Source organism: Rhipicephalus microplus, chromosome 2, assembly GCF_043290135.1.
Source record: "Rhipicephalus microplus isolate Deutch F79 chromosome 2, USDA_Rmic, whole genome shotgun sequence".
Lineage (NCBI taxonomy): Eukaryota > Metazoa > Arthropoda > Arachnida > Ixodida > Ixodidae > Rhipicephalus > Rhipicephalus microplus.
Genome location: NC_134701.1, coordinates 227,245,760 through 227,263,697, shown reverse-complemented (window position 1 = coordinate 227,263,697; position 17,938 = coordinate 227,245,760). Strand labels below are relative to the sequence as shown.

The following is a 17,938-nucleotide window of genomic DNA, read 5'->3' as shown; positions in this document are numbered from 1 at the left end:
TCTCGGCTGGATTTCGAAGTCGGCGTTGATGTCATGTACCGCATATGTATACGTATCCATATACATCAAAACGCAAGAAAGAAAAAAATTCAGAAAAAAAGACTCCGGTGCGCGGAGATCGAACGTGGGACCTCCACGATATGAATGCGAGGCGTTAACCCCTGAACCACTGAGTTTTTTTCTTCGGCGTCTTTTGTTTCTTGATTGCCTGTGTACATACAACATTAACGAACAAATGTACATCAAACAAAGGACAAACACGAACAAAAGAAAATAGGTAAAAATCGTCAAGGTTAACAGACATAAAATTTTCTGCATTTGTAGGAGGCTTTCTACTTGATGAAGCCATTCGGGCACCTCTTCACGAATGAACAGACAGATTGAAAGAAGTATTGCCGAATCGGACCTGCATTAACATCAGCATGGCGCACCGCCATTCTAGATTGCCATATACCAAGCAGGCCCAGTAACATAACTAGGTCGAAAGGTATTCCTTCTTCATTTGATACTGGTAGAAATCTGATGCCGTAGGCATCAAGAGACAGATCCTCTTTCAAAGTCCTTTGGAGAACATCCCAGAAAAAGACTGCATCCCAGCAGTCCAGGAAAACATGTTCGATTGTTTCCAGCTTCTTGCAGAGAAGGCAATCAACTCCGAAAAGAACGAATGAGCCCTTTTCTTGCATCCATGTTTTCACCGGCAAGGTCCCAGTGTGTCTTTTAAAGAAAAAGGATTTCGCTACAGGTGATGCCTCCATTCTGGCCTGGGCCTACACGAACCACCGAGGGGTACCTCTTTGTCCGTTTAAACGGCAAGCTATTTATATCTACCACTTACCGCTGTTGCCGGGTATGTCGAGGGGGGGGGGATTATCGTGTTTTCAGCATTATCAGCAAGGTGGCGCAATGAGCACGTGGCGGCTCTCATCTCTCACGCGTAATTTGGCCCAAGGAAAAGGGAGTGGACGATCCCTTGCGCGTCCTTATCTCCGTGTGGGAAGGATCATACGTCTTGGCTGGCGTTGGAACGATTCTGTTGTAGTTACGAGGCGTACAGAGGTCACTTCAATCCTTGCACATCCTTTGTTTGCGAAAAGGGCGCGCTTTTCAGCCACATCGCTGTGTCTGAAAAGATGTGTCTGGAACTGAGACGCTTGTTCGCGTTCATCTGTACCGGTGAGTACGTTTCGTGCGTCATTTGTGCGTGAGAAACGCGGGGCACGTTTCGATCTGCTTGCCATTTTGCGCGCGACCTTCCAATTTGTTGCTATCGCGTTCATTGCTCCGCCTTTGCGGCAAAGCTGTGTTTTTTTCAACTTAGTGCAGTTTTCAAACACAAACTTACCCTCATCCAAATTGATCTCCCTATAGGCATCCATGCTCTTTCCACGGGAAGTCTTTGCATAGAAGACATCCTCCTCCTCGAGGATCGGGTACGTGTCTGGCTTCCATTGATTTTTAGTTGCCGACGAGTACCTCAGAGGTGCAGCACTGTAAACCATCTGATTTGTTGGTCCGTTTTCTGGTGCGCGGTAGTCGTAGCTTGGTGTAGGGTTTTTCTCCTGCAGAAGGTATGCGTACGTTCTTATGGGAGAATGAGGTGGCGAAGTCGCGTAGTATAGTGAACTCAGCTTATTCTCACTGCGCTTGGAAGAGTTTCGTGGTGTCTTGCTTGGTTCTTTGACATCCTTTTGTTTCTGAGGTGCCTCGGTGCTGTCCTTGGACCGTTCAGAGGCAGGAGAGTACCCGCTGTCCTTGTTAGACTTGAGGGACTCTACAGATGACGACCTCGACCAAGCCTTGTTATTGCTGTCTTCCTCAGGAGGCCGTTTGCCTTTGGTAGCCGAAGGCTTCTTTTCTGTGCTGTTTTTGGAAGCCTTCGCGCGGGTTGAAACTTTGTTGTCGTTCGGTTTTCTTGACGTGTGTGAAATGCTGCCGGATGGGTTCTTCAATGCCGACTGCTCGGCTACTGGTCCTTGTGTACGATCTTGTGACGACGTGCGGGTCACCTTCGAAGGTCGCTTTTCGGAACTATTTTTATTTCTCGGTGCCTCTTCTAATGAAGATTGCTTAGACAGACCGATGGCTCGGCCGTTGGTTTCTGCTGGAATCAGGCCCAGTGAAGTCACGCTGTGAAGTGAGGACCGCCGCTCTCTGCGGCTGACACCTTCGCTCAAAGAATCCCTGCGCGTAAGGGATGACGTGCTGTTTACAGAGGCTCGACTTTCGCTGACACGAACGCTCCGCTGCGTCATGGGGCTGTCATTTGGCGTCACGTACGGCTCGCTTCCGAGCAAGGAGCCTGCTACTGCGTTGATCGAACCTGATGACTTTCGTCGAGCCGCCGGGCGTGGTCTCTCAACGCTTGCGCTACCTTGCACACTGCCGGTCTGTTCTTCTAGTGACGCTGTATGTTGCAGTTGAGCACCTGAAGACTCGGTGGCCGCAACCTTCTCCCCGGAAAGTTCTTCATTCTTTTCTATTGCGTAGGCTGTCGATGTTTCTCTGTTAACGACGTTGTCGGTGGCACTGGAGTGTTGCTTCGGTGCTTCGTGATGTTCAAGTTTGGCGCTATGGCGGGAACCGCTTGTCTCCTCCGAATCCTTCGATGCTTCAGTCTCGGCCCTTAGTAGCTGCTGTTCGTGCTCGTAGAAACTGTTCAGCGACGCCAAGCTGATGTTGTCGCTCTCCTCCGGCTTGCTTGTCCTATCGGGACTCGTTTTTAACTTGTGATTACTATTACCGGACATTCTATGCAGATGCTGTTCTAAGTCTTGCAAACGTTTGGCATCTTGCACAGGTGTGGCGTACGCTATTTCGGATGGGTCGTCGTAATCTGCTTCTTTTGTCGCCGGAGATGCCGCGTCGGCCACAACACTCGCCGACACGTCTGCTACGGGTGGCTGTGCAGGACCGTCGTGCCCTGGGTTCTCTGGAGGTGACACGAGGGGCTCTGGAGATTGAGGACTGTGATTTAGTGTTTCGTTGCTGTCACTTTGTTCGTTGGCTGGTTCGGCAGTTGACTTGTTTTGGGTTGCGTGATGGTCGGTGCTTTCTTCTAAGGAGTCTTGATGAAGTACGTCCCGATGGTCTTCTTCTGTCCGCACTTCCTCTAGGCTGCTCGTTTGAATAGCGCTGTTTTCCAGCTCCGGGTTGTTGTACAACGACATGGTAGTCGTCGTTTCCTTGTCTTCCGTGGTTGATGTGGATGCCTCCTTCATCGCTATCGCTGTTTCTTGGCTGTGGCCTCTAGCATCCGCGGCTGAATCTTCATTTTCGTCCTCCGCTTCAGCAATGGCGCTTTGAGATGCATTTCCCGTGGCGTTTTGAGCTAATGTTTCGTATGTCCGCCTGGAATCGGAAAAAAAAGAGAACATAAATGAACAAAACTCAGCAGGGGGACGTTGGATAAACAAAATTGAGTGTACTTTAACTTTATTCACAGTTAGTTTGTAATGCGTAAGAAAAGTTCGCATTTTTCAGATTATTAAAATGTAGTTGGTCATGCATGTGGTCACATTAATCGTTACAGCATGGGCATATGCCTGATGAAACGACAAATTCCTTCAACAAAACCGTGTGTTCTGGTCATACATGTAATTATTCGGTATCTTGGAAGAAGTCTTCTTGAATGACTCGTGAGGTAGCAAAGCCACGTAATGTCCGCCGTGCTTTAAGTCTTCCACGTCAAGCACGGGATTACCTTCTGGGAAACATAACCTGCAAATTGTAACGAGAAGCGTTTGTTACATATAGCACGAATGCGCGTTTTTCGAAAGTGAGAAAGCAAAGCCAAGCGAAAAAAGCGACTGAGTAAAGCTCTTAAAAATAATGATAATACTTCTCAAGGCAATTTACGTTGTCCTCATTGTTTAATGAACGTGATGTTAATGATGTGAATCATTCAATTTCAATCAAGTCCAGTAGACATGTGCTTCGCATTTTCAAAAATAAATCTGGTGCAGGAAAAATAAAAGTGCTTCGACTTTATTCCATGGTTTTATTGCGGCCTATTTCTACGCTGATTGATCTACTGAGCACATCAAACTAATCCATAAAAAAGAAACAAAAGAAGCAAAGTAAGAAAAAGTTTATTTTTTAATTTATTTTTGCTCCATCTGCAGTTAGTTTGAGCTTGGAAGTCGTTACTTCCAGCGACTCGACAGGTGAGATCTAATGGCTGCTGCAGATCTGCGTGACAAAGTGTGGCAAGTATGCAGGCTGCTGTTTACTTGACACAGTTGATTTTGTTATCGTAAGCCGCACTTAAAAAAAAAAGTTTTATTTGTTACGAACATCACGTTTTCTATTTCACCAATCAAGCTAAACAATTAGACGACGTGCGCACGTTTAACGATTAATTTGATGCGCTCTTAGATCGCAAATGATGCGGAAGGTTTACATTCGTGATTACCTGTCGACCATCAATCCCCGACTGAGATGGGATGCATGTCAGGAAGTAAAGAAAGGGGAACTTAGCGACACCACCCGTACCGATGACTAGCACTCTCGTCTGCAATCTTGTGCAATGAAGAAGAAATGTCAGTGCTCATCAATTATAACATCTGGAGTTTAACGCACCAAAACCACGATATGTTTGTTTACCACCGAACAACTTCTTCAGTAAAACAAAACTGAAAGTTTTCTGTTAGAACGCAGTCATGTTAGATCAAAGCTAAACATTTTCCGTCTGCATGGTACGAAGGCGCTTCCAGAAGGAATTTCGTTACAATTTTAACATAAAGAAACGTTAAAATCAAAACTTTAACATAATTTCTTTTCGGTTATAATGTTTTATAAAGGAAAATTATTATATTTAAGGACAAGTACACAGCTCAAAGTTTACGGTGGCAACTTATCTTTTGTAATGGTCAATAAACTCATGTGCCAGAACTGTGTATGCTTATGAAACTTGGGGTGCAAAGTAATTTTTGCATTATCATGGGGAGCGCTACTGTAGGAGCATAATATCCTAGACTAAGAGAAGTGGCGGAAATTCGGTTGCTATTATTGTATTGCTTACATCATATGCGTATAACAAATACAGCTTGTCGAGCGTCACTGAGATGATACGCTCAACGTATAACGTTTTCAAACCGATCACTTAGGCGCGTTTCCGGCACCAATAAAAGCTCTCAACATGAACAAGTCCGCACAAAAACGCCAGTAAATATTATATTGTTTCACTCTCACGCTCCCTTTCAAACAAAATGGCCATTCGCATGGAGAAACGGAGTGATGCCGTCACCCAGGCCCGGAAGAAAAATGCGAGCATGTATTTTGGGGGGCATAATTTGACTTGAATAATAGGCGGAATCTATCGCGTACTTGTGCACTCATCCTCCTATGTAATACGTCAGTGTTAGAGTGATTTATGCTATCACAACTGCGTGATTGTGTGAATAACGCTGTCAATTTATATGCGACATGTCTTTGCACCTTTCCTATAATTTGTAAATGGTGGCCGGGCTTACGGGGTTTGCTCGCATAGCACCAGTATTGTACCGTAGTCACTTGCATAACAGCACAGCACTGCTTAGTACAACTGGCCGGCTAATGGCAAAGAAGCGCAGAATAATTTAATGTAAGAAAATTAACATTCCATTTGTACCGTATCACGAGGTCTTGCAAAAGCTTTAACACAAATGATCAAAACTAAAGTGTGCTATTTGTTAACTTCGGAGGAATTCCCTTTATTTTGCCATTGGCCACGCGCCGCATTCGCTGTTAGTATGTCCGGCATCAAAATTCACGGTTATTATTGCTGATAAAGAATTCCAGATCAAGAGCTTTAAGTGAGTACGTGCCTTAGTTATAATCAATTTCAAAGGCGAAAGCTCTTCTTGGCTGCACTATGCCACCCAATCGTGGTTGCGGGTGTAGTAAAGCGAAGGCGGTTGGCCAATAGCAACTGAACATCCTTCAGAAAAGAAGAGCTTCGTAACCTCGGCCTTAGAAGGCCGGAGAATAATGAACATGAATGTCTAAAATGTCGCGGCGATGAATGCACGTAGGCTTACTTTCTTACGTAGCTCGCTTCCAGTTTCATTCGCTGCCCGACTACTTGCAGGACTCTTATCATACTGATACGATCCCTGCCCACAAGGACGCAGCGTATTGGGGCTTCTCGTTGTGAATCGTTCTTGTGAATACTGAAAAAAAAAAACAGAAATGAGAGATATGAACACACATTAATTATCTTCGCATAAACTTCCGTATGTAGCAACGTCTCAGCGAGAAAAGTGTATCTGTACCACTAAAAAAAAAAGACAACTTCGTTCTAGTGGTGTAAAGTCTGAAGAGAGTGCAGAGCTCGGCGGTCATCTATGTTTCGCGTCGTTTTTTTTTGTTTTTTTTTCCTTCTCTTTGTTTTTGTTGTTCTCTCTCCTAGATTTTTTGTTTGTTCGACTTATTTTTCTTCAAGCTTCTTTCTTTCTCTTTGTTTCTATTTCTCACTTGCCTCCTCTTTAAATTTTCATACGTGATTTGCGCTGTCGAGTTTAGCATTAATGCCCGCACTTAATATCATTATCAAGGCGTTCTAAGGACATGAGAAAGAAGACTTCTCTTGTGCACACGCGCTCTCAGTATGCTATGTGCGGCTTTTACTGCTTTAATATCACATTAGGTTGCTCGATGAGTAAGAGAAAGATGCTTTAATCTCTTCATCGACACGTTTGAATAGCAAGAAGAAGAATTGTTCCTCGTGGCGCGAGCGCGCGCTCAATGTTCTGCAGCTGACTGTGCTACATGTGTATTTGCCTGCGTTATGCCAAACGACGATGACTACATACAATCACAGCATGCGACAGCATACGCTGCGTACAGTAGCACATGGCAGCCCGACCCACCAAAGGGATTCGCACTTGAAAGAACAATAACGGCAGGGTCACTGTTGAAAAGAATTGGCACTCATCAGTGATCTTACAGTAGATAGAGATTACTGGTCTTGCGTGAAGGTATATGCATGAAGAAGGCAACGCCAAACGTAGTCACTATTATAACGACAGTGCAGTTGACAAATTCGGTAGTTATTTCCGTTTAGTGCCAAAGCATGCATTGAGAGATGAGGTGTGCACAAAAGCGTGTCGCATCAAAGTAAGCAAGAAATGAGTTGGATGCTCTTAAATTGCTGGTAGAAAGGTGCATTGCCGCTTTGACTGCACTTTATATCAATGTCTTAATTGGCGTAGTGTTAGCGCACATTCAACTTTACCCCCCCCCCCTTCCCCCGCTTTCTTCCAGAGAAATAGATCTTTTTCTGATTGATTTGTGGGGTTTCACGTTCCAAAACCACCATATGATTATGAGAGATGCCATAGTGGAGGGTTCCGGAAATTTCGACCACCTGGGGTTCTTTAACGTGCACCCAAATCTGAGCACACAGGCCTACAACATTTCCGCCTCCATCGAAAAGGCAGCCGCCGCAGCCAGGATTCGATCCCGCGATCTGCGGGTCAGTAGCCGAGTACCTTAGCCACTAGACCACCGCGGCGGGGCCCAGAGAAAGAGTAAAGTTGTTAAACCGATATGCATTTGTAATCTGGTAAAAGTACTCACTACACAGTAATTGGAGCTTCGAACCGGTTGAGTTTGTTTAATGTAGGAAGTCCTGTGCTCTTCTTTGTGTTCTGTGGCATATTTTGAGCCTGAAAAATTGCATGAAATTGAATTTGAATTAGAAGTTGTGGATACAAAGCAGTAATATAATATATTCTCGTCGATATACGTTACCTTGGCGTTTCGCTTTCGCGCTTGGTGTAATCTTCCGAGCTGATCAACGTCTGGATAGCTGTAAACAAAACAGGCAGTTCATTTAAACGCCATCGTATACGCACGACGTGGAGTGCACTAAAGGCAGCAGTTTAGCATTACTACATTTCTATTTTACGGTGCTTCTGTTCCCTTAAATATTCAGTCCGTTTTTTTTACGATCAATTAGCTTGAATGAGGTCTTGTTCTTTTTTGTTTGTTAGCCACAATCATGAGATAAAAAAATGGACTATCAAGCCAATGCAAGTTTGAAAGCCAATAAGCTTTGGATATCGCGTGAAATTTTTAACTCAGTGCGTGAATCACTTCAATTTGCAATGGAACTCCTAATTCAACGCATTGGTATTGAGAGACGCCGTATAGCGATAACTATTGCGTATGTGTGTATACGTGTGAGCTTTTCGATCTTTACCGCATCTTTTTGAAACTCCGTGCTTTCTATCCCCATTTTTATTAGGTTAAATGTCCGTGGTGTGGTGGCAGACCAATGTTTTTTTTCCTATTTTGTGGACGTATGCTATAGAATACGGACAGAGTTGACTGTTCAGCCTAACACAAACAGCTCACCAACTCACACCTGCCGGTGCAGAATACGTCTCTGCAGCAAGACCAGAGGGCAGCCAAGGTCAATGTAGCCCAAGAATAAGGAAGCCATTCATCGCTCCTTGATTTATTTGTCCTTTCCCTAACCTAATAAAATTTATTACTTCTCCTGCGGTTACCACCACCACTACTGCTACTAGCAGTGCGATCACTACTACTATACTACTACTGGTGCTACCACCACCACGTCCACCATGCAAGCCTAATCAGCCGTCCCACTAAAATTGGTCGAGGCATTGCTCGAGTTTTTGTGGATCATAGAGAGCAAGGTTCTACTGTTTGCACACCCTCGAAGTTTTTTTTTTTACACACACCTTCTTCATTTTCACGCTATTCTTTCAATCAAGAGTGCAGATGTTTGGGCTAGTTGGCTATGTGCCAGCTTTGAGGCAATATAGATTTAGAGGGCACGGGTGGTTGAAGAGATGCGGTCGTCTTTACTTTGTCCCTGTCGTTTCGGAGGTGTGGCATCATTGCTTGTATTCTTTTATTCTTTTTTCCCTCTCTACATGTATGGCAATAGAAAGTAATAGCTGATATCAACCGCTTTGCCATTTCTTCAATCGTCGGTGAATTGGAAGCTATCCAATAGAAAGGTCAATGTACGTTCTAACATAGGATAGGTCTACCACTACAAATTTTATCAGTCGTGGAGTCCCACAAGGTGCTGGGTTGAGCCCGACTCTTTTCAACTTGATTCTTGTGGGGCATACCAAAACACCACAGACGGCTAATCTAACTCTTTACGCTGATGATATTTTCATCTGGGTGTCCGGTGGTACAAGGCCGCAAGTGAGCACCAGAATACAGAAGGCTGCAATCTTGAAGTCTGCATACCTCCGCCAGCAAGGCTGAACTATCTCCACAGAAAAATGCGTAACAGTGGAATTTACACGCAAGCGATGTCCTTCAGTGTGCATAGATGGCCAATCTGTTGCCGATAAAACAAACAATATGTTTCTAGGTGCGATCATGGACCGTGAATTCACTTCGAGACCCATGTCTCCTTCCTATCTAAAGAAAAAAAAACCTCATTTGTATTGCAAGTTCGTCGCCGAAAAATCTAGAGGCCCATCTGTGCGCTCAGTGCTGCATTTATACTCAGCCCTCTATCTCGGTTTTCTCTAATACAGTCTTCCATCCCTGTCGAACAATTACAAGATCAATATATGTCACACCGGTCCCGTTAATTAGGGAGGCAATCGCCGGGCTAATTCCAAGGGTCGAAGTATCGGCCCCCCGAACCGCACCACGAAAGCGTGGACAATTTAGAAGTGGTCCTTTTTGGCGCGCCAGCGGACGCCGGCTGTGGTCCAAAGAACAAGTCAGAGCCGAGAGTTGACAAACAAACAAAATTATACTCTCATTATCGGCAGATCAAAACAATACACACGTATGCACACTCCACAATAGTTACATACAATACGTCACCAATCAAACAACGTACTACACAGTACAATCAGCCACACTCAAAACAACGGACATAGACAACGAACGATACGCTCTACAATGCAGTCGCATGCATTGAACAACCAAGACACTTAAAGACTAAAGAGATAGAAACCTATCCAGTCCAAAGTTCTTGGAACAAAAGTCTGGGTGATACTCTTCCGAGAATCACTCACTCAAAGTCCAGCGTTGTTGTCGTTCCGCGCCCTCGAAGTTTCTCTTCCAGGAAACCTCGCGCCTTCAATTGGCCACTCTCCAAGCTTCAAACTTCTTCGCCCGAACACGTCGGCTTCACACACGCAGCTGTCGCCACGCGTCTTCGCTCGATAGCGGTAAACACACTCTCTTGCCTGTAGCTCGGGCCTTCACCCCTCAGGTGGAAATCCTCTTCATCTCCTGCTTCGTCCCTACGGACAAACCTTCGCCGACTACACGGCGGCGGGATCCCTTCGCACTCTGGCGCAACTTCCGTCTTCTCCTGCTCTCTCGTCTCGGCCGCTCGATTAAATACCTTCCGCGCGACATTCCAGAAAGTTCTTGTCATTTCGTCGGCGCGATACGCAGCGAAGGTTGGGGAGAGGCGCGAGACTGTACGGGGGCCGTCCCCGACAGATGACTCAACTCGGCATACACGCCCCTTTCCTTCTGGAAATTTCTAGCGCTTGCCCGGCCGCCGCTGTGGGGTGAGGAGGTTCATCGGCGAAGCCACGCTTCCGAGAGGAGAGGCGTCGCGCGCCCGGGGAGCCTTGAATGCTTGTTTTCGCTTTTCTTTTTTTTTTCGTTGACCTCGCCGCGTCTCTCTGGGCGCGTTATCGCAAGAATTTTGCGGCGCGCCCGTTTTTAGCGCTCGTTCTGTGACACTGCCCCCCACTTTAAGAATATTATCTTATAATATTCAAAACCACACAAACGAGCGCGAACAGTCACCACACACTCTCACAGACTGTAACACCATCCGTCGCTCATGACACTTCACATTCGCAATAGATCGCTCAATACAATCTTACATTGTAGTTCAATTCCACAACACATGAAATATAGCCACAGGTACATGACTACAACACTTCATCACTCATTCCAAACAATACAAACGTGCAAAGTTCTCTCATTACAACAATTATACAACACTATACATCACACCACAGCACCGACACTTCGACACTTGTGACACGGGACAACACAACATTAACACAACATATGGCACTCAACACTGCCAAACATATTCTGATTCGACTTCAGCACTTATCCTGTGTATTTCGCTTGCGTCCTTTCTTGTGGTGCTCGCTCGATCTCTTCTTGTTTTTCCTTGTTCTTTTTCGGCGAGCCTTTTCCAACGACGGTATCTGAGGCAGCGTCTCAGCCATCGTTGTCACTTCTGACACTGTTAACGGGTGATAACACTCAACCGATCCTGTCACCCGCTTGTTCACGTCCCGACATTTGGCCTGGCTGGCCAACTCCGTCTCCTTTGTACTGTCGGTCGGTTGAGGTCGTGCCGACGTAAGTCCAGTTGCCCGGCCCGTGAACTCGTTCAACACGATCATCTTATCATTCATAGTCCCTTGCACCGCGGCTTCACCTTGGGCTCGAGTGGGATCCGTCACGGGTTGCTCCTCCACTGTATCTCGCGGTCGTTGGGTTGGCGAGGGCTCTATCTTAAGGTCTTCCCCCAAACGTTCTGGATCATTCGGCCCTCGCGCCCCGTCGATGTTTCCGATGACAAGGTCGTACAGGGGGGTCGTCATACATAGAGCCGTAACCTTCCCGCTGAAGTATGGGGTTTCAACCTCAATCTCTGCTTCGGGAAGCATCCGAACTGTACGGTCAATTAAGCAAACCGGTTTCGTTTTGCCGGTTAACTCACTTTCCCGTACCAAGTTTCTCCGCACGATAACAGTGGAGCTGCCGGTATCTCTTAACACCGTAATCTTTTTGCCCGCAACTTTTCCAGGCAGCGTTGGCATTCCTTTCGTAAGACCGGGTGGCTGTTTTGACATTACAGCACCCACAATAGGAATTTTCTCCCCATTCTTCAACTCTACGAATCCATCGGTGACGGCATTATTATCAGATTTCGGGGCTACTTGCACACAAGATACCTGGTGAGTTTGACTCACTCCGTTCTGACAAGCGTCTGCTTTGTGCCCAGTCTGACCACACTTAAAACATTTTACTGCCGTAGGGCTCGTAAAGATAGTTCGACAGTTTTTCGCTCGATGACCCACTCGGTTGCACAGAAAACATCGCGGAATGCTCTCTGGTGCACGCTTCTTTTCTTCGGGAACCAATTTCTTCGAATCATCGGGACACTCCTTCTTGACCTTGGCCAAATTAGTTCCACCTTGCGCTTCCAAGAATTGATCAGCCAATTCAAGCATTCCTTCAAGTGATTCAGCCTTCCTCTCTTTCAAGTACAGCGACAGGCTTGGGTGGCAACTAGTGAGAAACTGCTCTCTAATTAGGAGCTCTCTAAGCTCATCGTACTCCTGTGCTGTCCCTGAAAGTTCAATCCATCTGTCGAAATAACGGCAAAGTCTGGCGGCATACTGCGTAGCCGTCTCACCATCAGCTGGCTTTCCTGTCCGAAATCTGTCCCGGAAACCTTCTACAGTAAATCTAAATCGCTTCAGCAAAGCAGCTTTCACCTTTGCATAGTTGGCTGCATCGGTCGGCGTCAGCCTACCGTACACACTGAGCGCTTCACCACTCAAGCAAGTACTCAAAGCAGTTGCCCATTGATGTTCCGGCCAATTCTGGCTCTTCGCAATCGTCTCAAATCGGTGAAGGTACGCGTCAAGGTCGTCCTTCCTTTCATCAAACGCCACGAGCAGCTTGCTTGGGTTCAAGCGGAAGCCATGATCTTCCCGTTCGCTGCTTTCAACTCTAGGTTGGACGGGAGTTTCACTTCGCTGTTGCAACCGGAGCCGCTCGAGTTCCATCTCGTGCTGCCGCTGCCGTTCCCTTTCAGCCACCTCCGCTTCTCTTTCTTCTTTCAGCTGTCGCTCCCTCGCTTCTCTTTCCTCTCTCGCCCTTTCGGCTGCCAACTTCTCTCTCTCCAGCTCCAACTTCAATTGCTGCTCTCTTTCTTCCTTCGCCCTTTCAGCTGCCAACTGTTCTCTCTCCACCGCCTCTTTCTCCTTCTGGCTTACCCATTTCCGTAGTTCGGCGCCAGCAAGACCCGTCTTCTCACCAAGCGCAACTAACTTTTCGAGGTCCATTGTGTCTCGCAACTCGCAAATAAAACCTTGCCGCGTGCAAAAAGTATCTGCCTAAATCAGTCTATCGGAACACTCCCCTGCACTCGTTAATGAGAACACTGAACAACACACAAAATAGTTCCGATAGCACTATCAACAACTCGAGGCTCTTTCTCACTACTTTGGACACACTGTGCACCAAAAGGTCCTGTCGCGGACGCCAGATTAATTGTCACACCGGTCCCGTTAATTAGGGAGGCAATCGCCGGGCTAATTCCAAGGGTCGAAGTATCGGCCCCCCGAACCGCACCACGAAAGCGTGGACAATTTAGAAGTGGTCCTTTTTGGCGCGCCAGCGGACGCCGGCTGTGGTCCAAAGAACAAGTCAGAGCCGAGAGTTGACAAACAAACAAAATTATACTCTCATTATCGGCAGATCAAAACAATACACACGTATGCACACTCCACAATAGTTACATACAATACGTCACCAATCAAACAACGTACTACACAGTACAATCAGCCACACTCAAAACAACGGACATAGACAACGAACGATACGCTCTACAATGCAGTCGCATGCATTGAACAACCAAGACACTTAAAGACTAAAGAGATAGAAACCTATCCAGTCCAAAGTTCTTGGAACAAAAGTCTGGGTGATACTCTTCCGAGAATCACTCACTCAAAGTCCAGCGTTGTTGTCGTTCCGCGCCCTCGAAGTTTCTCTTCCAGGAAACCTCGCGCCTTCAATTGGCCACTCTCCAAGCTTCAAACTTCTTCGCCCGAACACGTCGGCTTCACACACGCAGCTGTCGCCACGCGTCTTCGCTCGATAGCGGTAAACACACTCTCTTGCCTGTAGCTCGGGCCTTCACCCCTCAGGTGGAAATCCTCTTCATCTCCTGCTTCGTCCCTACGGACAAACCTTCGCCGACTACACGGCGGCGGGATCCCTTCGCACTCTGGCGCAACTTCCGTCTTCTCCTGCTCTCTCGTCTCGGCCGCTCGATTAAATACCTTCCGCGCGACATTCCAGAAAGTTCTTGTCATTTCGTCGGCGCGATACGCAGCGAAGGTTGGGGAGAGGCGCGAGACTGTACGGGGGCCGTCCCCGACAGATGACTCAACTCGGCATACACGCCCCTTTCCTTCTGGAAATTTCTAGCGCTTGCCCGGCCGCCGCTGTGGGGTGAGGAGGTTCATCGGCGAAGCCACGCTTCCGAGAGGAGAGGCGTCGCGCGCCCGGGGAGCCTTGAATGCTTGTTTTCGCTTTTCTTTTTTTTTTCGTTGACCTCGCCGCGTCTCTCTGGGCGCGTTATCGCAAGAATTTTGCGGCGCGCCCGTTTTTAGCGCTCGTTCTGTGACACTGCCCCCCACTTTAAGAATATTATCTTATAATATTCAAAACCACACAAACGAGCGCGAACAGTCACCACACACTCTCACAGACTGTAACACCATCCGTCGCTCATGACACTTCACATTCGCAATAGATCGCTCAATACAATCTTACATTGTAGTTCAATTCCACAACACATGAAATATAGCCACAGGTACATGACTACAACACTTCATCACTCATTCCAAACAATACAAACGTGCAAAGTTCTCTCATTACAACAATTATACAACACTATACATCACACCACAGCACCGACACTTCGACACTTGTGACACGGGACAACACAACATTAACACAACATATGGCACTCAACACTGCCAAACATATTCTGATTCGACTTCAGCACTTATCCTGTGTATTTCGCTTGCGTCCTTTCTTGTGGTGCTCGCTCGATCTCTTCTTGTTTTTCCTTGTTCTTTTTCGGCGAGCCTTTTCCAACGACGGTATCTGAGGCAGCGTCTCAGCCATCGTTGTCACTTCTGACACTGTTAACGGGTGATAACACTCAACCGATCCTGTCACCCGCTTGTTCACGTCCCGACATTTGGCCTGGCTGGCCAACTCCGTCTCCTTTGTACTGTCGGTCGGTTGAGGTCGTGCCGACGTAAGTCCAGTTGCCCGGCCCGTGAACTCGTTCAACACGATCATCTTATCATTCATAGTCCCTTGCACCGCGGCTTCACCTTGGGCTCGAGTGGGATCCGTCACGGGTTGCTCCTCCACTGTATCTCGCGGTCGTTGGGTTGGCGAGGGCTCTATCTTAAGGTCTTCCCCCAAACGTTCTGGATCATTCGGCCCTCGCGCCCCGTCGATGTTTCCGATGACAAGGTCGTACAGGGGGGTCGTCATACATAGAGCCGTAACCTTCCCGCTGAAGTATGGGGTTTCAACCTCAATCTCTGCTTCGGGAAGCATCCGAACTGTACGGTCAATTAAGCAAACCGGTTTCGTTTTGCCGGTTAACTCACTTTCCCGTACCAAGTTTCTCCGCACGATAACAGTGGAGCTGCCGGTATCTCTTAACACCGTAATCTTTTTGCCCGCAACTTTTCCAGGCAGCGTTGGCATTCCTTTCGTAAGACCGGGTGGCTGTTTTGACATTACAGCACCCACAATAGGAATTTTCTCCCCATTCTTCAACTCTACGAATCCATCGGTGACGGCATTATTATCAGATTTCGGGGCTACTTGCACACAAGATACCTGGTGAGTTTGACTCACTCCGTTCTGACAAGCGTCTGCTTTGTGCCCAGTCTGACCACACTTAAAACATTTTACTGCCGTAGGGCTCGTAAAGATAGTTCGACAGTTTTTCGCTCGATGACCCACTCGGTTGCACAGAAAACATCGCGGAATGCTCTCTGGTGCACGCTTCTTTTCTTCGGGAACCAATTTCTTCGAATCATCGGGACACTCCTTCTTGACCTTGGCCAAATTAGTTCCACCTTGCGCTTCCAAGAATTGATCAGCCAATTCAAGCATTCCTTCAAGTGATTCAGCCTTCCTCTCTTTCAAGTACAGCGACAGGCTTGGGTGGCAACTAGTGAGAAACTGCTCTCTAATTAGGAGCTCTCTAAGCTCATCGTACTCCTGTGCTGTCCCTGAAAGTTCAATCCATCTGTCGAAATAACGGCAAAGTCTGGCGGCATACTGCGTAGCCGTCTCACCATCAGCTGGCTTTCCTGTCCGAAATCTGTCCCGGAAACCTTCTACAGTAAATCTAAATCGCTTCAGCAAAGCAGCTTTCACCTTTGCATAGTTGGCTGCATCGGTCGGCGTCAGCCTACCGTACACACTGAGCGCTTCACCACTCAAGCAAGTACTCAAAGCAGTTGCCCATTGATGTTCCGGCCAATTCTGGCTCTTCGCAATCGTCTCAAATCGGTGAAGGTACGCGTCAAGGTCGTCCTTCCTTTCATCAAACGCCACGAGCAGCTTGCTTGGGTTCAAGCGGAAGCCATGATCTTCCCGTTCGCTGCTTTCAACTCTAGGTTGGACGGGAGTTTCACTTCGCTGTTGCAACCGGAGCCGCTCGAGTTCCATCTCGTGCTGCCGCTGCCGTTCCCTTTCAGCCACCTCCGCTTCTCTTTCTTCTTTCAGCTGTCGCTCCCTCGCTTCTCTTTCCTCTCTCGCCCTTTCGGCTGCCAACTTCTCTCTCTCCAGCTCCAACTTCAATTGCTGCTCTCTTTCTTCCTTCGCCCTTTCAGCTGCCAACTGTTCTCTCTCCACCGCCTCTTTCTCCTTCTGGCTTACCCATTTCCGTAGTTCGGCGCCAGCAAGACCCGTCTTCTCACCAAGCGCAACTAACTTTTCGAGGTCCATTGTGTCTCGCAACTCGCAAATAAAACCTTGCCGCGTGCAAAAAGTATCTGCCTAAATCAGTCTATCGGAACACTCCCCTGCACTCGTTAATGAGAACACTGAACAACACACAAAATAGTTCCGATAGCACTATCAACAACTCGAGGCTCTTTCTCACTACTTTGGACACACTGTGCACCAAAAGGTCCTGTCGCGGACGCCAGATTAATTGTCACACCGGTCCCGTTAATTAGGGAGGCAATCGCCGGGCTAATTCCAAGGGTCGAAGTATCGGCCCCCCGAACCGCACCACGAAAGCGTGGACAATTTAGAAGTGGTCCTTTTTGGCGCGCCAGCGGACGCCGGCTGTGGTCCAAAGAACAAGTCAGAGCCGAGAGTTGACAAACAAACAAAATTATACTCTCATTATCGGCAGATCAAAACAATACACACGTATGCACACTCCACAATAGTTACATACAATACGTCACCAATCAAACAACGTACTACACAGTACAATCAGCCACACTCAAAACAACGGACATAGACAACGAACGATACGCTCTACAATGCAGTCGCATGCATTGAACAACCAAGACACTTAAAGACTAAAGAGATAGAAACCTATCCAGTCCAAAGTTCTTGGAACAAAAGTCTGGATGATACTCTTCCGAGAATCACTCACTCAAAGTCCAGCGTTGTTGTCGTTCCGCGCCCTCGAAGTTTCTCTTCCAGGAAACCTCGCGCCTTCAATTGGCCACTCTCCAAGCTTCAAACTTCTTCGCCCGAACACGTCGGCTTCACACACGCAGCTGTCGCCACGCGTCTTCGCTCGATAGCGGTAAACACACTCTCTTGCCTGTAGCTCGGGCCTTCACCCCTCAGGTGGAAATCCTCTTCATCTCCTGCTTCGTCCCTACAGACAAACCTTCGCCGACTACACGGCGGCGGGATCCCTTCGCACTCTGGCGCAACTTCCGTCTTCTCCTGCTCTCTCGTCTCGGCCGCTCGATTAAATACCTTCCGCGCGACATTCCAGAAAGTTCTTGTCATTTCGTCGGCGCGATACGCAGCGAAGGTTGGGGAGAGGCGCGAGACTGTACGGGGGCCGTCCCCGACAGATGACTCAACTCGGCATACACGCCCCTTTCCTTCTGGAAATTTCTAGCGCTTGCCCGGCCGCCGCTGTGGGGTGAGGAGGTTCATCGGC

General features: G+C 47.6%; 1 protein-coding gene across 1 annotated transcript in view; it reads right to left on the bottom strand.

Moving 5' to 3' along the window:
- Window positions 1-17,938, bottom strand: part of LOC142775406 (uncharacterized) — a 43,633-nt gene that overhangs the window by 11,457 nt on the left and 14,238 nt on the right. Inside the window, exons 2-6 of the mRNA XM_075876806.1 lie at window positions 7,735-7,792; window positions 7,561-7,649; window positions 6,021-6,152; window positions 3,595-3,720; window positions 1,346-3,351 (exon numbers count right to left, since the gene is read on the bottom strand). Coding sequence (XP_075732921.1) covers window positions 1,346-3,351; window positions 3,595-3,720; window positions 6,021-6,152; window positions 7,561-7,649; window positions 7,735-7,792 — 2,411 coding nt within the window. The remainder of the gene's footprint in view (window positions 1-1,345; window positions 3,352-3,594; window positions 3,721-6,020; window positions 6,153-7,560; window positions 7,650-7,734; window positions 7,793-17,938) is intronic.